Source organism: Oncorhynchus mykiss, chromosome 17 (assembly GCF_057628025.1).
Source record: "Oncorhynchus mykiss isolate SJ-2025 chromosome 17, ASM5762802v1, whole genome shotgun sequence".
In the NCBI taxonomy this organism is placed as follows: Eukaryota; Metazoa; Chordata; class Actinopteri; order Salmoniformes; family Salmonidae; genus Oncorhynchus; species Oncorhynchus mykiss.
The window spans coordinates 5,472,047-5,495,131 of record NC_143038.1 but is presented as its reverse complement, the minus strand read 5'-3'; the positions used below and the strand labels follow the sequence as shown (position 1 = coordinate 5,495,131).

At 43.7% G+C, this 23,085-nt stretch overlaps 1 protein-coding gene across 1 annotated transcript in view; it reads left to right on the top strand.

The window, feature by feature from the left end:
- The window catches only part of LOC110493529 (sodium/potassium/calcium exchanger 3), a 73,358-nt gene that overhangs the window by 3,678 nt on the left and 46,595 nt on the right, over nucleotides 1-23,085 (top strand). The window contains exon 2 of the mRNA XM_036949456.2: nucleotides 4,285-4,419. Within this exon, the coding sequence (XP_036805351.2) occupies nucleotides 4,285-4,419 (135 nt within the window). The remainder of the gene's footprint in view (nucleotides 1-4,284; nucleotides 4,420-23,085) is intronic.

Sequence of the window (23,085 nt, the reverse complement as noted above, 5' to 3'; positions counted from 1 at the left end):
CAGTAACCTATTTGACATCGTCAGTAGGCTACAGTAACCTATTTGACATCGTCAGTAGACTACAGTAACCTATTTTACATCGTCAGTAGGCTACAGTAACCTATTTTACATCGTCAGTAGGCAACAGTAACCTATTTGACATCGTCAGTAGGCTACAGTAACCTATTTTACATCGTCAGTAGACTACAGTAACCTATTTTACATCGTCAGTAGGCTACAGTAACCTATTTGACATCGTCAGTAGGCTACAGTAACCTATTTTACATCGTCAGTAGGCTACAGTAACCTATTTTACATCGTCAGTAGGCTACAGTAACCTATTTTACATCGTCAGTAGGCTACAGTAACCTATTTGACATCGTCAGTAGGCTACAGTAACCTATTTGACATCGTCAGTAGGCTACAGTAACCTATTTTACATCGTCAGTAGGCTACAGTAACCTATTTGACATCGTCAGTAGGCTACAGTAACCTATTTGACATCGTCAGTAGGCTACAGTAACCTATTTTACATCGTCAGTAGGCTACAGTAACCTATTTTACATCGTCAGTAGGCTACAGTAACCTATTTTACATCGTCAGTAGGCTACAGTAACCTATTTTACATCGTCAGTAGGCTACAGTAACCTATTTGACATCGTCAGTAGGCTACAGTAACCTATTTTACATCGTCAGTAGGCTACAGTAACCTATTTGACATCGTCAGTAGACTACAGTAACCTATTTGACATCGTCAGTAGGCTACAGTAACCTATTTGACATCGTCAGTAGACTACAGTAACCTATTTTACATCGTCAGTAGGCTACAGTAACCTATTTGACATCGTCAGTAGGCTACAGTAACCTATTTGACATCGTCAGTAGGCTACAGTAACCTATTTTACATCGTCAGTAGGCTACAGTAACCTATGCTTCAGAAGGGAGGGGGAGGTAGCCTACATACACACCCACTGGAAAAGATTTCCAGCTGGCAGGCAGACACTGGAATATGTTTCTGAGTGACAGAGTGAGGGCTTTGCGTTTGTTTTTGTGGGACTGGAAAAAAATGCCTGGAACATTTAACAGTTATTAATCTGTTCCCATGCTTTTAAAATAACGGTTCTGTTCCGGAACAGTATAGATTACTTTCGGTTCTGTTCCTCAAATAATTTCGTTTTTTTTCGGCTTTCGGTTCTGTTCCCTGAATCGTTTCCAACCCCTGATCTAGAGCCATAATCATTATGCTTAATTTTTCTGCATGTCTAAGCATAGGGTACCTCTTGATTTGTCTGTATCCTCCTGACGGGTGGTTCTTTTTTTTTAATAGAAACTAAATATGCTTCTCTGCTAAAATCTGGGTAAAAGATTGGAAGGAATGTTAGTCTTTTTCAGTACATTTAGCAATTGCTTGTCTTTCTCAAGTCTACCAACCTTGCCAGCATGGCATGCCAGCTAAGATAGTTTGACAAGCTAGCTACTCCAACATCATTGATTGCTGAAATGGCAAATTGGTAGCTAGTTATGCAGTTGGGTTAGCTAAAGCCAACTTGATAAAATTGCTACTAGGTGGCTAGTAGTGTAACAGAGAAACAACAAAACATAAAAAAAGATGTATATTTACAGTACCAGTCAAAAGTTTGGACACACCTATTCATTCTATTTGTTTAATATTGTTTGTACTATTTTCTACATTGTAGAATAATAGTGAAGACATCGTAACTATTAAATAAGACATATGGAATCATGTAGCAACCAAACAAGTGTTAAACAAATTATTCAAAGTAGCCACCTTTGCCTTGATGACAGCTTTGCATACTCTTGGCATTCTCTCAACCAGATTCCCTATTTGGTTAAATACCAAGTCCATATTATGGCAAGAACAGCTCAAATAAGTAAATAGAAACAAGAGTCTGTCATTACTTTAAGACATGAAGTTCAGTCAATCTGGAAAATTTCAAGAACTTTGAAAGTTTCTGTAAGTGCAGTCTCAAAAACCATCAGGCTCTATGATGAAACTGTCTCTCATGAGGACTGTCACAAGAAAGACCCAGAGTTACCTCTGCTGCAGAGGGTAAGTTCATTAGAGTTACCAGCCTCAGAAATTGCAGCCCAAATAAATGCTTCACAGAGTTCAAGTAACAGACACATCTCAACAGCAACTGTTCAGAGAAGACTGCGTGAATCAGGCTTTCATGGTCGAATTGCTTCAAGAAACCAATACTAAAGGACACCAATAATAAGAAGAGACTTGCTTGGGCCAATAAACGTGAGCAATGGACATTAAACCGGTGGAAATCTGTCCTTTGCTGTGATGAGTCCAAATTTGAGATTTTTGCTTCCAACAGCCGTGTCTTTGTGAGACGTGGAGTAGGTGAACGGATGATCTCCGCATGTGTGGTTCCCACCGTGAAGCATGGAGGTGTGGGGGTTCTTTGCTGGTGACAGTGTCTTTGATTTATTTAGAATTCAAGGCGCACTTAACCAGCATGGCTACCACAGCATTCTGCAGTGAGACACCATCCCATCTGGTTTCCACTTAGTGGAACTATCATTTGTTTTTCAATGGGACAATGACCCAAAACACACCTCCAGGCTGTGTAAGGGCTATTTGACCAGTGAGAGTAATGGAGTGCTGCATCAGATGACCTGGTCTCCACAATCACCTGACCTCAACCTCATTGAGATGGCTTGGAATGAGTTGGACCGCAGAGTGAAGGAAAAGCAGCCAACAAGTGCTCAGCATATGTGGGAACTCCTTCAAGACTGTTGGAAAAGCATTCCTCATGAAGCTGGTTGAGAGAATGCCAAGAGTGTGCAAAGCAGTCATCAAGGCAAAGGGTGGCTACTTTGAACAATCTAAAATGTAGTTGAACACTTTTTTGGTTACTACATGATTCCATGTGTCATTTTATAGTTGTGATGTCTTCACTATTATTCGACAATGGAGGAAATTGTAAAAATAAAGAAAATCCCTTGAATGAGTAGGTGTGTCAGAGAAGCATTGCCTGTACAACCGCTGTAAAGCTCAGGTGTTTTATACTGCAGCTAAGCTGAAATCAGGGCAGAGTACCCAGGGGTATACTAAAAACACTTCTCCAGGTTACAGAGAGAGACAAAAGATGTCCACTCCTACACTCTCTTCCTCTACTACTCTATACAAAGCACTTTAACTTTAAAACACACAGCTTCCTATTCGAGGTCAACGTTTACTTTTCGTGAGCTGTCACTTATATCCCATTGAATCTTCATTACAGAACAGGGACAGAAGGCTTGGTGCTTGTATATGAATATTCATATTTCATACTCATGATTTGTGCATCACTGCTATGTCAGTGTGCGCATCCTGGTAACGGAACAACGCAATGCAACAGGGACACACACTACTGTGTGTGTGTGTGTGTGTTCAAACCAACAATGACACTCCAGTTAATGCATTTATCCACTTCCCATTGTGTGCCTCTGTGAAACTGTTAAACAACGTGCCGAATATATATATTAATTATATGTTGATTATTCATGATCCACTTCATGAAGTGCGTGCATTTGTGTGTTATGTTCTCTGAACTTAGTGGAGAAGCACTCAATGCCTTGCAGGCATTGACACATTAATCACCGGTGCGATATGCTTGTTACTTCTGTGTGTGTGCGTGTAAGTATGTGTGTGTATGTGTATGGATGGCCTGTGTGTGTGTCTGTGAGAGTAGGTGAATACACACTGAATGTTGGCCCGCTGCCTGCCTTGTGAGTACAGAATCAAAGGTGATGATGCCAGGTGGAAAGTTCAGCCATACCTCTAGGTCTGACTATAGGACATTTGAATACCTCTGTTTCTGATTTTGATTCAAAGCATTTCTCTTTTGTGTCTGTCAGCCAGCTGAAAAGGTTAGAGTGGGTTTAGGGTTGTCCAAAGAAGAAAATGAATGAATCCTGTACCCTGTTTTTGCCTCTAGATGTGTTCTTTATTCAGAGTGCACTCATGATTCAAGTGGAATTTTGTGTGATTCAATACAATGTATTCTGCCCCCAGTCCTTTCCCTTCGTTTCATTTCTCAGTGCATAATAACTTGAGAAATATAACTTCAACACTGACAAAATAATCCTCCTCAGACTTTTTGTTGATTTCAAAGTAGATCATGGTCGTGTTAAGTAGGGACAAAACAGAATTAAACAGAGAGAAAGCGGGAGGTACTGGTCCAATAACAAATGATCATTTTCATTTTGTGATCAAAATTCTTTGCAACAATGTGCCCTAATGAACATGCCCTGGTTACCTCGTTTCAAGCTTCCTCTACCTGTGTCTCGTAGGTTATGACACATCCAGCCCCACCACGTATGATGATGAGCGATGGGGAGGCAGGAAGCTACTGCAGGAGGTGGACACATTGGACAGTAATAACAGCATGGAAGAGGACGAGGAAAATAAAAACTGCACCGAACCAGGTAACAAAATGAAACATCTCATAACCCTTCCTCTCTTGCCCCCCGCTCCAGGTAAGAGAGAAAGAAGGAAGAAAGAGAGCACCCCGTATTCTCCCTCCCTCCCTCCCTCCCTCCCTCCTTATTCCCATCTCCCCTTGTCCTCTCAAACTGGGGTAAAACAGACTGTTGGGTCAGATAGGCTCCCATGAGCCTACAGTACATCACACACACACACACACACACACACACACACACACACACACACGGTAGTGTCCTTTCTGGGTGTTTCAGCACTTTTCACACTTATTCTCGGTCACATTCTGGGACCCTGTAGCTTTTCTGACAAGTGAAAGTCCCCAGTTTCCATGGCGACCTCTTATCTGATCATCAACGAGCGACTTGGCCTTGACTGTTCAAGCCGGCACTCGTCGATGGGTGAATGGTGTGTAAGAATACTTGAGTTACATGTTACACACTGCTAGATGAAATGGTGCTGTATAGAACCACAAAGGGTTAAATCCCTCAAATAAATACAACTATATATATACAGTACTAGTCAAAGGTTTGGACACACCTACTCATTCAAGGATTTTTCTTTATTTTATATTTTATATTTGTTACTCTTCAAAGTAGCCACCCTTTGCCTTGATGACAGCTTTGCACACACTTGACATTCTCTCAACCAGCTTCATGAGGTAGTCAGGAATGCATTTAGAATCTCTTTCCTTCTTAATGTGTTTGAGCCAATCAGTTGTGTTGTGACAAGGAATGGGTCCATATTATGGCAAGAACAGCTCAAATAAGCAAAGAGAAATGACAGTCCATCATTTCTTTAAGACATGAAGGTCAGTCAATCCGGAAAATTTGAAGAACTTTGAAAGTTTCTTCAAGTGCAGTCGCAACAACCATCAAGCGCTATGATGAAACTGGCTCTCAAGAGGACTGCCACAGGAAAGGAATTGTTTTTCAACAGGACAATGACCCAAAACACCTCCAGGCTGTGTAAGGGCTATTTGAAAAAGGAGAGTGATGGAGTGCTGCATCAGATGACCTGGCCTGCACAATCACCTGTCCTCAACCCAATTGGGATGGTTTGGGATGAGTTGGACCGCAGAGTGAAGAAAAAGCATCCAACAAGTGCTCAGCATATGTGGGAACTCCTTTAAGACTGCTGGAAAAGCATTCCCCATGAAGCTGGTTGAGAATGCCAAGAGTGTGCAAAGCAGTCATCAAGACAAAAGATGGCTACGTTGAAGAATCTAAAATGTAGTTTAACGCTTTTTTGGTAACAACATGATTCCATATGTGTTATTTCATGGTTTTGTATGTCTTCACTATTATTCTACAATTTAGAAAAACCCTTGGATGAGTAGGTGTGCCCAAATTTTGACTGGTACTGTATATATACAGTTGAAGTCGGAAGTTTACATATGCTTAGGTTGGAGTCATTAAAACTTGTTTTTCAACCAGATGTTTACATACACTAAGTTGACTGTGCCTTTAAACAGCTTGGAAAATTCCAGAAAATGATGTCATGGCTTTAGAAGCTTCTGATAGGCAAATTGACATCATTTGAGTCAATTGGAGGTGTACCTGTGGATGTATTTCAAGGCCTACCTTCAAACTTAGTGCCTCTTTGCTTGACATCATGGGAAAATCAAAAGAAATCAGACAAGATTTCAGAAAAACAATTGTAGACCACCACAAGTCTGGTTCATCCTTGGGAGCAATTTACAAATGCCTGAAGGTACCACGTTCATCTGTACAACCAATAGTACGCAAGTATAAACACCATGGGACCACACAGCCGTCATACCGCTCAGGAAGGAGACGCGTTCTGTCTCCTAGAGATTAACATACTTTGGTGCAAAAAAGTACAAATCAATCCCAGAACAACAGCAAAGGACCTTGTGAAGATGCTGGAGGAAACAGGTACAAAAGTATCTATATCCACAGTTAAACGAGTCCTATAACGACATAGCCTGAAAGGCAACTCAGCAAGGAAGAAGCCATCGCTCCAAAACCGCCATAAATAATAAAGTGGTGATCATAATTGACCTCAGATAGGGAATTTTTACTAGGATTAAATGTCAGGAATTGTGAAAAACTGAGTTTAAATGTATTTGGCTAAGGTGTATGTACACTTCTGACTTCAACTGTAACTGCTAAGCACCATTATTCTTAGCAGTGTACTTGACAGGTTTAGAAGCGCATTCCCCTACAGAGTTAATAAAGTGATTAAAATCTTAGGCTTTTTCTGAGTCAATTTGAAGCAGGTCTCTTATATGTTTTTCATCTTCAAAATCCCACATCCCTTCCCCATATGAACCACATCATCACCATCATCATCATCTTCCAGACCGGCCAATCCTGCATCATCTAGCCCATTGTCTATTTATAGCCCCATATGGATGGTGGAAATTTGACATTCAACTCTGTTGTAATGATGGGTTGAACTGAAGCTTGGGAGAAGGGAGGAGGAGAAGAGTGGATGGAGAGGGTTTCACTGTAGGATTGTATTGATGTTTTGTTTTCTTACCTTGAGCTATGAGATGATGATGACACACACACGCTGTCATATTCCCTACACACACACCCTTCACCATTTACCTAACCCACCACATTCACCCTCCTTTCCCCCACTCTCTGGTGTGCTAATTAAGCAAAATGGCCACAATCAATCTCCCATCTCATCCTCCTCCCTCAAGGTCACCCTTGTGGTCTATAAAAGGGAGATAGGGGTCGGAGGTCAAGTTATTCTCCTTTCCCTGCCTATTATAGTTCACCTCTCCTTCTCCTTGTTAGAATGAAAGCGAGCGTTTAAGAGGCCAGGACTCTGGGGTGACTCCAGTGACGTGTGGCGTAAAGGTAGAGGTTGGACTAAATGATAACCTCTCCTTTCAATATGTACGCACACGCACGCACGCACGCACACACACACACAGACACAGTTTGGACTAATAACCTCTCCTTTCAATATGTACGCACGCACGCACGCGCGCTCACACACACACACACACACACACACACAGTTTGGACTAATAACCTATCTTAAAAGTCTACCTTCTTTCACCCCTTTTCGTGTTCCTGGTAAAGGTAGATGTAGTGTGTGTTCATGTTAAGAGTGAGTTATGTGTTGATTTGACCTTTTGAGAAAGTGCTTTTTGGGAGGGGGAGGGGGGTGTATGATTGTGTTTATGATTGCATGTGTCTGTGGGTGTGTTAGTGTACATTTAGAGTGTGTGCAAATTTGTGTGTCTGTGAGTGCGTATTTTTTTCGTCTGTCTGTGTGTGTTATTGTCCGTGTGAGAGAGAGCACCCTGTATGCGTGTCTGTGTCTGAGTACCGGTATCCCTGCTGCCCCAGCAGTGGCGATGGACATGTGTACAGTACAGTACAGTGCAGTACCAGTACCCTTGCTGCCCCAGCAGTGGAGATGGACATGTGTACAGTACAGTACAGTGCAGTACCAGTACCCTTGCTGCCCCAGCAGTGGAGATGGACATGTGGACAGTACAGTACAGTACCAGTACCCCTGCTGCCCCAGCAGTGGAGATGGACATGTGGACAGTACAGTACCAGTACCCCTACTGCCCCAGCAGTGGAGATGGACATGTGGACAGTACAGTACAGTACCAGTACCCCTGCTGCCCCAGCAGTGGAGATGGACATGTGGACAGTACAGTGCAGGCCTTGATGACGCTCGGCGTGAGCTCACCTGAAGTACCTACAGAAGGCTTCTCTGATTGTTCTGTTCCTTCCACCAACATCCTGCTGCTCCTGCACTTCAGACGAAACCCCTCATTTCACTAACACACACACAAGAACACACACATTACACACACAAACACAAACAAACACACACACGCTGCCAGAAAGACATGAAATTACCCATAACCCGTCATTACGCCCACCTTCGATGATTTTAATTGCGGGGACCCCGCTGGGTGAGTTGATTTCTGATGCTTGTTTTGGGGAATGGGGTGGAGATAGGAGAGATGAGAGGAGAGGGAGGGAGGAGGGGAAAGGAGAGAATAAATGAGGGGAGGGGAAAGGAGAGATGCGAGGAAAGGGGAGAGGAGAGGAAAGGAGAGAGGTGGAATGGAAGGGAGGGGAAAGGAGGGGAAAGGAGAGATGAGAGGAAAGATGAGGAGCGAAAGCATAGAGGAAAGGAGGGGAGGGGAAAGGAGAGAGGATAGGAGGGGAAAGGAGAGAAGAAATGAGGGGAAAGGAGAGAGGATAGGAGGGGAAAGGAGAGAGGATAGGAGGGGAAAGGATAGAAGACATGAGGGGAAAGGAGAGAGGAGAGGAAAGGAGAGAGGCGAGGAAAGGAGAGAGGAAAGGAGAGAGGTGGAATGGAAGGGAGTGGAAAGGAGAGATGAGAGGAAAGATGAGGAGTGAAAGCATAGAGAAAAGGAGGGGAGGGGAAAGGAGAGAGGAGCAGAGGAGGGGAGAAAAGAGCGGGGGACAAGAGAGGAAAGGAGGGGAGGGGAATGAGAGAGGAGAGGAGGGGATGGGAGGGAGAAAAGAGCAGAGGAGGGGAGAGGAGAGGAAAGGAGGGGAGGGGAAAGGAGAGAGGAGAGGAAAGATGGAGAAAGGAGAGGAAAGGAGGGGAGGGGAGAAAAGAGCAGAGAATGGGAGAGGAGAGGGGAGGAAAGGAGAGAATGTATGGATGAGACTAGATAAAGATATAGAATATGCCAGAAAAGAAGAGAGGGAATAAGCCACAGGTATGGCTTCAGAGGCTTTTGGTAGTGTAGGTAGATGGGTGTTCTCACTCTTCTTCTGGTAGTGTAGGTAGATGGGTGTTCTCACTCTTCTTCTGGTAGTGTAGGTAGATGGGTGCTCTCACTCTTCTTCTGGTAGTGTAGGTAGATGGGTGTTCTCACTCTTCTTCTGGTAGTGTAGGTAGATGGGTGCTCTCACTCTTCTTCTGGTAGTGTAGGTAGATGGGTGTTCTCACACTTCTTCTGGTAGTGTAGGTAGATGGGTGTTCTCACTCTTCTGGTAGTGTAGGTAGATGGGTGTTCTCACACTTCTGGTAGTGTAGGTAGATGGGTGTTCTCACACTTCTGGTAGTGTAGGTAGATGGGTGTTCTCACACTTCTTCTGGTAGTGTAGGTAGATGGGTGTTCTCACACTTCTTCTGGTAGAGTAGGTAGATGGGTGTTCTCACTCTTCTTCTGGTAGTGTAGGTAGATGGGTGTTCTCACACTTCTTCTGGTAGTGTAGGTAGATGGGTGTTCTCACTCTTCTGGTAGTGTAGGTAGATGGGTGTTCTCACACTTCTGGTAGTGTAGGTAGATGGGTGTTCTCACTCCTCTGGTAGTGTAGGTAGATGGGTGCTCTCACTCTTCTGGTAGTGTAGGTAGATGGGTGTTCTCACACTTCTTCTGGTAGTGTAGGTAGATGGGTGTTCTCACTCTTCTGGTAGTGTAGGTAGATGGGTGTTCTCACTCTTCTGGTAGTGTAGGTAGATGGGTGCTCTCACTCTTCTTCTGGTAGTGTAGGTAGATGGGTGTTCTCACTCTTCTGGTAGTGTAGGTAGATGGGTGTTCTCACACTTCTGGTAGTGTAGGTAGATGGGTGCTTTCACTCTTCTGGTAGTGTAGGTAGATGGGTGTTCTCACACTTCTTCTGGTAGTGTAGGTAGATGGGTGTTCTCACTCTTCTGGTAGTGTAGGTAGATGGGTGTTCTCACTCTTCTGGTAGTGTAGGTAGATGGGTGTTCTCACTCCTCTGGTAGTGTAGGTAGATGGGTGCTCTCACTCTTCTGGTAGTGTAGGTAGATGGGTGTTCTCACACTTCTTCTGGTAGTGTAGGTAGATGGGTGTTCTCACACTTCTTCTGGTAGTGTAGGTAGATGGGTGTTCTCACTCTTCTTCTGGTAGTGTAGGTAGATGGGTGTTCTCACTCTTCTGGTAGTGTAGGTAGATGGGTGTTCTCACTCCTCTGGTAGTGTAGGTAGATGGGTGCTCTCACTCTTCTGGTAGTGTAGGTAGATGGGTGTTCTCACACTTCTTCTGGTAGTGTAGGTAGATGGGTGTTCTCACACTTCTTCTGGTAGTGTAGGTAGATGGGTGTTCTCACTCTTCTTCCTGGTAGTGTAGGTAGATGGGTGTTCTCACTCTTCTGGTAGTGTAGGTAGATGGGTGTTCTCACTCCTCTGGTAGTGTAGGTAGATGGGTGCTCTCACTCTTCTGGTAGTGTAGGTAGATGGGTGTTCTCACACTTCTTCTGGTAGTGTAGGTAGATGGGTGTTCTCACACTTTTGGTAGTGTAGGTAGATGGGTGTACTCACACTTCTGGTAGCGTAGGTAGATGGGTGTTCTCACTCTTCTGGTAGTGTAGGTAGATGGGTGTTCTCACACTTCTTCTGGTAGTGTAGGTAGATGGGTGTTCTCACTCTTCTGGTGGTGTAGGTAGATGGGTGCTCTCACTCTTCTGGTAGTGTAGGTAGATGAGTGTTCTCACACTTCTTCTGGTAGTGTTGGTAGATGGTTTTCTCACTCTTCTTCTGGTAGTGTAGGCAGATGGGTGCTCTCACTCTTCTGGTAGTGTAGGTAGATGGGTGCTCTCACTCTTCTTCTGGTAGTGTAGGTAGATGGGTGTTCTCACTCTTCTGGTAGTGTAGGTAGATGGGTGCTCTCACTCTTCTGGTAGTATAGGTAGATGGGTGCTCTCACTCTTTTTCTGGTAGTGTAGGTAGATGGGTGTTCTCACTCTTCTGGTAGTGTAGGTAGATGGTTGTTCTCACTCTTCTGGTAGTGTAGGTAGATGGGTGCTCTCACCCTTCTTCTGGTAGTTTAGGTAGATGGGTGCTCTCACTCTTCTTCTGGTGGTGTAGGTAGATGGGTGTTCTCACACTTCTTCTGGTAGTGTAGGTAGATGGGTGTTCTCACACTTCTTCTGGTAGTGTAGGTAGATGGGTGTTCTCACTCTTCTTCTGGTAGTGTAGGTAGATGGGTGTTCTCACACTTCTGGTAGTGTAGGTAGATGGGTGTTCTCACACTTCTTCTGGTAGTGTAGGTAGATGGGTGTTCTCACACTTCTGGTAGTGTAGGTAGATGGGTGTTCTCACTCTTCTGGTAGTGTAGGTAGATGGGTGTTCTCACTCTTCTGGTAGTGTAGGTAGATGAGTGTTCTCACACTTCTTCTGGTAGTGTTGGTAGATGGGTGTTCTCACACTTCTTCTGGTAGTGTAGGTAGATGGGTGTTCTCACTCTTCTGGTAGTGTAGGTAGATGGGTGCTCTCACTCTTTTTCTGGTAGTGTAGGTAGATGGGTGTTCACACTCTTCTGGTAGTGTAGGTAGATGAGTGTTCTCACTCTACTGGTAGTGTAGGTAGATGGGTGTTCTCACTCTTCTTCTGGTAGTGTAGGTAGATGGGTGTTCTCACTCTTCTGGTAGTGTAGGTAGATGGGTGCTCTCACTCTTCTTCTGGTAGTGTAGGTAGATGGGTGTTCCCACTCTTCTGGTAGTGTAGGTAGATGGGTGCTCTCATTCTTCTTCTGGTAGTGTAGGTAGATGGGTGTTCTCACTCTTCTGGTAGTGTAGGTAGATGGGTGCTCTCACTCTTCTGGTAGTATAGGTAGATGGGTGTTCTCACTCTTCTTCTGGTAGTGTAGGTAGATGGGTGTTCTCACTCTTCTGGTAGTGTAGGTAGATGAGTGTTCTCACACTTCTTCTGGTAGTGTTGGTAGATGGGTGTTCTCACTCTTCTTCTGGTATTGTAGGTAGATGGGTGTTCTCACTCTTCTTCTGGTATTGTAGGTAGATGGGTGTTCTCACTCTTCTGGTAGTGTAGGTAGATGAGTGTTCTCACACTTCTTCTGGTAGTGTTGGTAGATGGGTGTTCTCACACTTCTTCTGGTAGTGTAGGTAGATGGGTGTTCTCACTCTTCTGGTAGTGTAGGTAGATGGGTGCTCTCACTCTTTTTCTGGTAGTGTAGGTAGATGGGTGTTCACACTCTTCTGGTAGTGTAGGTAGATGGGTGCTCTCACTCTTCTGGTAGTATAGGTAGATGGGTGGTCTCACTCTTTTTCTGGTAGTGTAAGTAGATGGGTGTTCTCACTCTTCTGGTAGTGTAGGTAGATGGGTGCTCTCACTCTTCTTCTGTTAGTGTAGGTAGATGCGTGTTCTCACTCTTCTGGTAGTGTAGGTAGATGGGTGTTCTCACTCTTCTTCTGGTAGTGTAGGTAGATGGGTGTTCTCACTCTTCTGGTAGTGTAGGTAGATGGGTGCTCTCACTCTTTTTCTGGTAGTGTAAGTAGATGGGTGTTCTCACTCTTCTGGTAGTGTAGGTAGATGGGTGCTCTCACTCTTCTGGTAGTGTAGGTAGATGGGTGTTCTCACTCTTCTGGTAGTGTAGGTAGATGGGTGTTCTCACTCTTCGTCAGTTAGTGTAGGTAGATGGGTGTTCTCACTCTTCTTGTAGTGTAGGTAGATGGGTGTTCTCACTCTTCCGGTAGTGTAGGTAGATGGGTGCTCTCATTCTTCTTCAGTTAGTGTAGGTAGATGGGTGCTCTCACTCTTCTTCTGGTAGTGTAGATAGATGGGGGCTCTCCTTCTTCAGTTAGTGTAGGTAGATAGGGACTCTCCTTCTTCTTCTGGTAGTGTAGGTAGATGGGTGTTTTCACTCCTCTGGTAGTGTAGGTAGATGGGTGTTCTCACTCCTCTGGTAGTGTAGGTAGATGTGTGTTCTAAACTCTTCTGGTAGTGTAGGTAGATGGGTGTTCTCACACTTTTGGTAGTGTAGGTAGATGGGTGTTCTCACACTTCTGGTAGCGTAGGTAGATGGGTGTTCTCACTCTTCTTCTGTTAGTGTAGGTAGATGGGTGTTCTCACACTTCTTCTGGTAGTGTAGGTAGATGGGTGTTCTCACTCTTCTGGTTGAGTAGGTAGATGGGTGCTCTCACTCTTCTTCTGGTAGTGTAGGTAGATGCGTGTTCTCACTCTTCTGGTAGTGTAGGTAGATGGGTGTTCTCACTCTTCTTCTGTTAGTGTAGGTAGATGGGTGTTCTCACTCTTCTGGTTGTGTAGGTAGATGGGTGCTCTCACTCTTCTTCTGTTAGTGTAGGTAGATGCGTTTTCTCACTCTTCTGGTAGTGTAGGTAGATGGGTGTTCTCACTCTTCTTCTGTTAGTGTAGGTAGATGGGTGTTCTCACTCTTCTGGTTGTGTAGGTAGATGGGTGTTCTCACTCTTCTTCTGGTAGTGTAGGTAGATGCGTGTTCTCACTCTTCTGGTAGTGTAGGTAGATGGGTGTTCTCACTCTTCTTCTGGTAGTGTAGGTAGATGGGTGTTCTCACTCTTCTTCTGGTAGTGTAGGTAGATGGGTGCTCTCACTCTTCTTCTGGTATTGTAGGTAGATGGGTGCTCTCACTCTTCTGGTAGTGTAGGTAGATGGGTGCTCTCATTCTTCTTCTGGTAGTGTAGGTAGATGGGTGTTCTCACTCTTCTGGTAGTGTAGGTAGATGGGTGTTCTCACTCTTCTGGTAGTGTAGGTAGATGGGTGTTCTCACTCTTCTTCAGTTAGTGTAGGTAGATGGGTGTTCTCACTCTTCTTCTGGTAGTGTAGGTACGGGTAGATAGGTGCTCTCACTCTTCTCAGGGACTGGAGAATATTCTGATGAGGAGTGTTGGGTTTTAAGGAGATGGGTTTGCTCTGTGGTTTGTAGGAAGGGTAATTAGCCCTATGCACTTGTAGGGCATAGGGTTATGTAGCAAAGGAGGCTGGTGGAGGGGAGTTATAGGAGGATGGGCTCATTGTAATGGTGTGAATGGAAAGAATGGAACAGAGTCAAACGTGGATTCCATATGTTTGATACCTTTTCATACATTCCATTCCAGCCTTTACAATGAGTCTGTCCTCCTATGGCGCCTCCCACCAGCCTCCTCTGCTATGTAGGCTATTTTCACTCTGCATCGGGACAGAAAAGGGAAGAGAAGAGATGTGTGAGATTTCTGATAGGGCTGTGTGGTTGAAGAATAGGTAACAGACAAGGAGTGAGAGAGCCCCAAATGATGTGTGGGTTTATAAGATGCTTTCATGGCCTTTGATTTACTGCTGTGAGACCATTGGACATCAGACTTGTACAGTTTGTAATGAAACAACACTAAAGGATGTTCTTAGAATTAGACCTTGTTCTAGTCATCGAAGATAAGTGTTTTCATTAGAACTAGACCTTGTTCTAGTCATCGAAGATAAGTGTTTTCATTAGAACTAGACCTTGTTCTAGTCATCGAAGATAAGTGTTTTCATTAGAACTAGACCTTGTTCTAGTCATCGAAGATAAGTGTTTTCATTAGAACTTGGTTTTTCAACTCATCCGTGGATTTTTAAACATATTTTAAACATGATATGATTGAAAACGGCTTCTTTTCTTATAACCAATCCTTGTGTTCCTTAAGTTCTCCTGTCCTTCAGTAGAATACTGTCGACAATTCCACATGCATTATCCACAAAGTCCAGACTTAACCGGTAACGTCCTCGACAACTGCGTGCCCATATGATACAGTATGCCACGATCAAATGAGAACACACACACACACACGGCTGCTGTAGATGGGACCCCAGCCCGTGTGAGGCTGCGACAATGCTCTCTCCAGGGGTTTCCTGCCCTCCCAGAGGCATTCAGTCTTCCGCACACACTATCTGTTTTGGCCTTGACTTAATCAGGGTTCCCTCTGAACAGTGTGTGTGTGTGCACATTGTGTGTGTGTGTGATACCCTTAGGAAGCTATAAGGACCAGTTGATTAATTGCAGTATGATGCCCCGGATGTCTGTAGAGGTGGGTGATAGCTAAGTAGGTAGGTATGTGTGTTTGCCTGCGTGCGTGTGTTTGTTTACCTATGTGTGTGTGCGCGCGCGGTTATGAGGACTCCTAGCACTGTGCCCCGTAGGCTCGCAAGAAGAGATGAAGCCTTGTCTAACTCAATATACAGTTGATGAAATAAAATACAAAAATCTTCTGACTTATAACGGTCAGCTTTTACATCGTGATAAACATCAGATCTGGGTTCAACTACTATTCCAAAGCTTTCAAGTACTTTAAGTTTTTCCTCTAGCCTGCCTTGAGTTGCTGTAGCCTGCCAGATGGGTGGACTGGGCGGTTGCCGTTTCAATTCTATTTGAACCCAGGTCTGCTAATCATATTCATATTGGTGATGACCCGTCTATACCGAGAGAGATTTCCTTTGAGAAATCAACTGCTGGGTATTGTGATGCTTGAGGGGGGGGGGTTCATAATAACGTAACAACAACAGCTACAGATGGTGTGTGTGTGCTTTAGTGTGCAGATTGCAGACGCCATATAGTTATTGCATGAGGAGGAGATCGTTCCTCGTGGGAATAAGACCAATCTATCTCCGCAATTAGCTTAGCAAGTTTCCCCGAAACTGTCACTGGGGTCACCACCTCTTTCTTTGCTTTTATATATATATATATAAAAAATCTCTCCCCTCTCTCTCTCTCTCCCCTCTCTCTTTCTCTCTCTCTCTCTCTCTCCCTCTCTCCCTCTCTCTCTCTCTCTCTCTCATTCAATTGACTTGACATGGCAAGTTCACTATTACTTTCATTGTCAAAGTATACATATATAAAAATGTATATATATATAAATAAATGGTGGGACCCACAGCAATAATAATAGTAGTATTGGACATGGGATTACCATTAACAACAACTACAACAACAATATTAATGTCACGCCCTGACCTTAGAGAGCCGTTTTATTTCTCTATTTGGTGAGGTCAGGGTGTGATGTGGGGTGGGCATTCTATGTTTTGTATTTCTTTGGTTTTGGCCAAGTTTGGTTCCCAATCAGAGGCAGCTGTCTATCGTATCGTCTCTGATTGGGAATCATACTTAGGTAGCCTGTTTTCCCACCTATGTTGTGGGATCTATCTTTTTTTGTTAGCTCTGTGAAGCCAGCAGAACGGTCATTATTCCTTTTGTTGTTTTGGTGGTCTGAGTATTAAAGATCATGAACACTTACCACGCTGCACCTTGGTCTACTTCTTCAGACGAACGTTACAATTAATCAGAACAACAATACATTAAAGCAATGGTAGTAGACCAGTGTCAACATGACTGAGAAGACACATGGCAAGGTGTGAAAGACAAAACAAAACAAGATGGGAAATATTATCGACATTACATTGCACTTTTCACTGGCTGTCCCTCAGGTTGTGGTCTCTCTCTCCTCTCTCCTTCTTTCTCCTTCCCTCTCTTAGCAGCTCACCGTTGAATTATAGAACCAAGGATGTTGTCCTACAGCGGAAGTCACTCCACACACCTTTAAAGATTCATCTGAAAGTGAATGAGATGGGAGGTTCAGCAGTCTTCCTGACTGCTAGGAACATCCTATTCCTTTAACTGTTTCCCCAGAGAGGTCAGAGGAGCTTAAAGAAACCTATGTCTTTATACATTTTTACACAGTCACACATTCCTCTTGAGTAGGTAGAGTAGGCGTAATGCTGTGGCTCAGTGCAGTAGAATGAACGTCCCTGAGTTCGACAGATGAGGTGAGGCCAGGGATTTCAGTAGAAGATGTTGGGTCACATCAGCACATACCTTTGATAGTGATGAGTCCTATCTTAGGTTATGCTTATTTCAGGTTCGGTTAAGATGATGGGCATTTAAAGTGATACAGATGTAGGATCTTAATTTGATCACTCTTTTATTGCTGAGGATTTTTCATGCCCCCGTAGGTAATGCATTTTAGCTTTGTGATTGACATAAAGTCACTGAAAACCTGCACTTACACACAGTTATATTAAGTGTTGCACTTGTCATGTAGCTTACTTTTGGCCAGCTTATCGCCTAACCACCGATCATGCAACATTATGGTCTGAGAGTTCAAATCCTCTTGCTGCAGGATTATTTTGCTATGACAATACTGCTCAATTGAAGCTCCCACATCTGTAGGTTCATGATGGCCTTAATGGTATCACTCGCTGTATATAACCTTAAACATCCATAGGTCTATCTGTATATTGGAGAGTGGTTACATTTCCCAACAATATACCTTCCCAAACCAATGACCCGAAGAGGGTTCTTTTAAGTTATTTTTAGTCTTGCTCATTGTCTCCCCAGGCGTGTGTCCAGCTTGGCACGCCATCCTATTGCCTAACTGACACTTTCAACTGACACACACACACACAACACACACCACACACACACACCTCCCTGTATAGCACCCAGGTCAGTTGTCCCTTAATCTCTGTTAACCCAGAAGTAAACACTTGCGTAATTTGGTCAGCTGCGTGATTGACTTCTGTGTTCGTACCTGTTCAAATGTTTGTCTCCACCTTTGCAAAAGGGAAACTCTCGGCAGACGCCCCCTTGTGAAAGAGATGCTACTTTACTATCTCTCGCACCTATCTGTGCTCTTACTGTAACTCAAGTCTAAGCAGTTTAATAACACTGCCTTCACCCAATCCTGAAACGTCCAAATAACCAGTGACGAAAAGCCAAAAACCAGAACTAATGCTGCTCATTAGATCATCCATCCCCATTCAGTCCCGGCAGATCGGTCTACACACAGAATCTGCCCACGGGAGATTGGTTGTCCCTTAGTGTGAATTCACTCATATGTCATTCGCTGGGGGTGGATGTGATATGTCAGTTCGGAAGCCCGCTTTGACTTGTCATTGGCTGGAGGGGATTGGAGGGGAGGGGCCGGATGTCATCTCGCGTTCAAAGACTGGTGGTGTTGAATCAAGCAGACAGGTAACAAATAAAATCTAAATACTTTATATTATTACCTATTTTAATCTGTTCTCTGGGAGTTGGCCTACATGGATAGGGCTAAATTGAAATGTTTCTTACAGAAGAAGTATGAAAAGCACATGCATAACCATGGTAGCAATTGAAAGGGAACAGTTTGGAGATATTGGGAAAATGATGAGAACCAAAGGTGAGCACACAACAGTTCACCTGACTGACACAAGACTGAATCCAAACATGACATTTGTACTTTTCGCCGCATTTGTTGATAACGAGATCTGTAAATACTCTGGACAAATTCAGTAACATGATAAAACTGTCCCTGGAAAATGTGTTGTAGGTGCAACATAAGACAAAAACATGACAAGGGTTAGAGTGAGAGGACTAACTGGTGTCTCCGTGTGGCTGCTGTGCAGCTGCGCCCGTTGAGGAACTAGAGCAAGCAGACTTGGAGCTGTTTCGTTTGGAACACAACCCTGCATCCCCGCCATCACACAATTACTGTTGCTGTTTACGCAATCCAAAAACTGCCCATTTTATATATCGCTATCTGGGTCTGGTGGGTATGATTTGAAAGCTTGTTCACTTGCCGACATGGACTAGCTAAGTTATAAAATATGATATTACAGTGTTGGGCTTTCACAAGGCAATTCAAAGAAACAGATTGTAGTTTTGGTACGCATAGAAAGGAGCCAAGAGTGCATTCAGGTGCGTATGCTGCAGCAAATGTTCTTTCCAATAAACGAACATAGGCTCCTTCTGTTCAGAACAACCAAGGGTATGACGCCATGGCATCTTGTACCATTATCCAGTTAGATCATAGTAGGCAGCCTATCACACTGAACATTTTAAAGAATGGTCCTCTTAAGATACAGCAAATGTAAGAAATACATTACAAATGTATGTAAATATTAATTTTCACAAAGTTTACTGCTTCAGTGTCTTTAGATATTTTTTGTCAGATGATACTATGGAATACTGAAGTATAATTACAAGCATTTCAGAAGTGTCAAAGGCTTTCATTGACAATGACATGAAGTTGATGCAAAGAGTCAATATTTGCAGTGTTGACCCTTCTTTTTCAAGACCTCTGCAATCCGCCCTGGCATGCTGTCAATTAACTTCTGGGCCAGGTCCTGACTGATGGCAGCCCATTCTTGCATAATCAATGCTTGGAGTTTGTCAGAATGTGTGGGATTTAATTTGCCCACCCTGCCTCTTGAGGGTTGAAGACAGGTTCTCAATGGGATTAAGGTCTGGGGAGTGTCCTGGTCACGGACCCAACATATTGATGTTTTGTTCCCCGAGCCACCTAGTTATCACTTTGCCTTATGGCAAGGTGCTCCATCCTGCTGGAAAAGGCATTATTCATCACCAAACTGCTCCTGGATGGTTGGGAGAAGTTGCTCTCAGAGGATGTGTTGGTACCATTCGTTATTCATGGCTGTGTTCTTAGGCAAAATTGTGAGTGAGCGCACTCCCTTGGCTGAGAAGCAACCCCACACATGAATGGTCTCAGAATGCTTTACTGTTGACATGACACAGGACTGATGGTAGCGCTCACCTTGTCTTCTCCGGACAAGCCTTTTTCCGGATTCCCCAAACAATCGGAAAGGGGATTCATCAGAGAAAATGACTTTACCCCAGTCCTCAGCAGTCCAATCCCTGTATCTTTTGCAGAATATCAGTCTGTCCCTGAGGTTTTTCCTGGAGAGAAGTAGCTTCTTTGCTGCTCTTCTTGACACCAGGCCATCCTCCAAAAGTCTTCGCCCCACTGTGTGTGCAGATGAACTCACACCTGCCTGCTGCCATTCCTGAGCAAGCTCTGTACTGGTGGTGCCCAGATCCCGCAGCTGAATCAACTTTAGGAGACGGTCCTGGCGCTTGCTGGACTTTCTCGGGCGCCCTGAAGCCTTATTCACAACAATTGAACCGCTCTCCTTGATATTCTTGATGATCTGATAAATGGTTGATTTTGGTGCAATCTTACTGGCAGCAATATCCTTGCCTTTGAAGCCCTTTTTGTGCAAATCAATGATGACGGCACGTGTTTCCTTGCAGGTAACCATGGTTGACAGAGGAAGAACAATGATTCCAAGCACCACCCTCCTTTTCAAGCTTCCAGTCTGTTATTCAAACTCAATCAGCATGACAGAGTGATGTCCAGCCTTGTCCTCGTCAACACTCACACCTGTGTTAACGAAAGAATCACTGACATGATGTCAGCTGGTCCTTTTGTGGCAGGGCTGAAATGCAGTGGAAAGTTTTTTGGGGGATTCAGTTCATTTGCATGGCAAAGAGGGACTTTGTAATTAATTGCAATTCATCTGATCACTCTTCATAACATTCTGGAGTATATGCAAATTGCCATCATACAAACAGAGGCAGCAGACTTTGTGAAAATTAATATTTGTGTCATTCTCAAAACCTTTGGCCATGACTGTAGTATAGGATAGGATAGTGCTGAGTGATTAGTGATTAGTTTTTGAATTCGGTTTGATTATTAAAAAAGTATCAACATTTTCGATTTCGATTATTAAAACGTTAAATGCGCTGTGCATTATGTGGGTTAAATGCTGTAACAACACATAATAAATCAATAAATAAAAGTCCCATGATGGTAGTGACTGTCCATTACTGCTTATCACCTATTAACCTTCATTCACATTACTTTACTTTAATCAACATTTCAGTTGTGTATATTACATTTGTTTAATTTGATGACTTTATTATGTCATTCCAAATCATCATCTCTATAGAGCTGCTGCCTATGCTGTCTGAAAAAAAAACACTATTTTGTAGTTCTTTAAAGTAAATTAGGCATACTTTTACGGCTGTTGAACAACCAATACCTTACGAAGCAACTGCTCTCTATATATCCCCTCTTGATCACGCATTCTTCTGTCTCTTACTAGCAGGCGTAAAAGAAACACAGCCCGGACAGGTAGCCTCGCAATGGATTATGGTCATTGTAGCTAATGATCACGTTTTCTGCGCTAAACTATGAGGAACATTGGCCTGTTGGAAACTACAACTCCCTACAACATTGAACAGTTCGGGCGTGATCTCATTTATCTCTAGAGAAACTGCAGCGTATTGAGTTAAAAAAAAGAATAATCTAATAATTGAATGGACAAATAGTTGTTTAAAAAATAAAAAATAACCAGCATTTCGGTTAATCATTCAGCACTACAAATGTAACATCTGAGACTATCACAGTGCAGGTGCATTTATACGGAGACTTGATTACACACAGGTGGATTGTATTTATCATCATTAGTCATTTAGGTCAACATTGGATCATTCAGAGATCCTCACTGAACTTCTGGAGAGAGTTTGCTGCACTGAAAGTAAAGGGGCTGAATAATTTTGCACGCCCAATTTTTCAGTTTTTGATTTGTTAAAAAAGTTTGAAATATCCAGTAAATGTCGTTCCACTTCATGATTGTGTCCCACTTGTTGTTGATTCTTCACAAAAAAATACAGTTTTATAACTTTATGTTTGAAGCCTGAAATGTGGCAAAAGGTCGCAAAGTTCAAGGGGGCCGAATACTTTCGCAAGGCACTGTACAACTGCAGGAAGGCGTTACTATTGGAAATAGTAGAGGATATATGTTCAGAAGTAGAGGTTTCATGCTGTAGACAAAATGTGGTTTGGCACACACACGCATCTTGTTTTGCTCAGCACAGATTGTGCGTGTGCGATGCACCACAGCGAGCGAAAGCAGGAGACCTTAAATGTCACATTACTCAGCAAGGTAGCTCCACTCACGACACGCAATGTGTCACCACGCGTCAGCGTCTGCTGAGCATGTGTTGAGAGGAGGCCCCTAACCCTCCACGTGCACAACCAGGATGCACACATGAGCGTCCGTGCACGGTGTACATGCATGAGCCTGGCTCCGGAGAGCGTGAAATAACAAGGTTAAGCGTCATTTTAATCCAAAATAGAAAACTTCTGTATAGACCCTAATGATGTTGTTGTTTTTGTCATTGTTGTCCTCAATATCCCCAAACCATACTAAATGTCAGGTGATGAGTGTACACAGGTAGGGTACGATGACTTTTGTCACAACACAACTCCGTTAACCCTTCGTTTTGTTGACCTATGCATGAGAGATATTGCACTGTACGTGTTATTCTATCACTTTTCCCTTGTCCTTGTTCTAACACCATCTCTCTTCTACAATGTTCTAGTTCCCCCACGCGTCAATTCAATTCCCCAGAATGCTTTGCAACGCAGCCATATGGTGCATGGGGCTGAAGTTCAGAGTCTATTTTTAATCCCGGTGATGTATGTCATATTTTAAGCAGCAGTGCTTTCGGGTCGTATTTCCGTTCCTTTCTTTCTTTCTTTGACAATAGAAGACACAGGATGTGTCCCAAATGGAACCCTATTCTATTTTGAGTGCACTTCTTTTGACTAGAGCCTTATGGGCTTCCGGATCTCGTCATCATTTTTTTTCTCTTCCACAATAAAAGACAAAGTTACAGACAAAGGTTGCGTCCAAAATAATGCCCTACTGCCTATATAGTGCACTACTTTTGACCAGGAGCCATATAGCTCTGGTGAGAAGTAGTGCACTGTGAAGGGAATAGGGTGTCGTTTGGGTACGTCGCCATAGACCTTGTGTAGGAGGGATCAACATCAAATCACAAACACCGCTCTGCTGTGACCCTATGGGATTCTGCAACGGCGGATTTCAACAGACTGTGAACTGATTCAAGATCTCCTTCTCTTCTCGCCAGTCCCGGGGAAATGGATTGGGTGTGTGTGCGTGTGTAGGACAAAGCGTGTTGGATGGTTGGGTTGGATGGTTGGCCTACTTCAGGGTTATTTGAGGCTGTTGTTAATCTACCAGGCGTACAGGGATACAGTACTGTGGGCCGGGCAATGTGAATCTGTGTTTTATCCATGGTGTTAGAGGATTGGAAGGAACAAGTGGTCTAGCGGTTT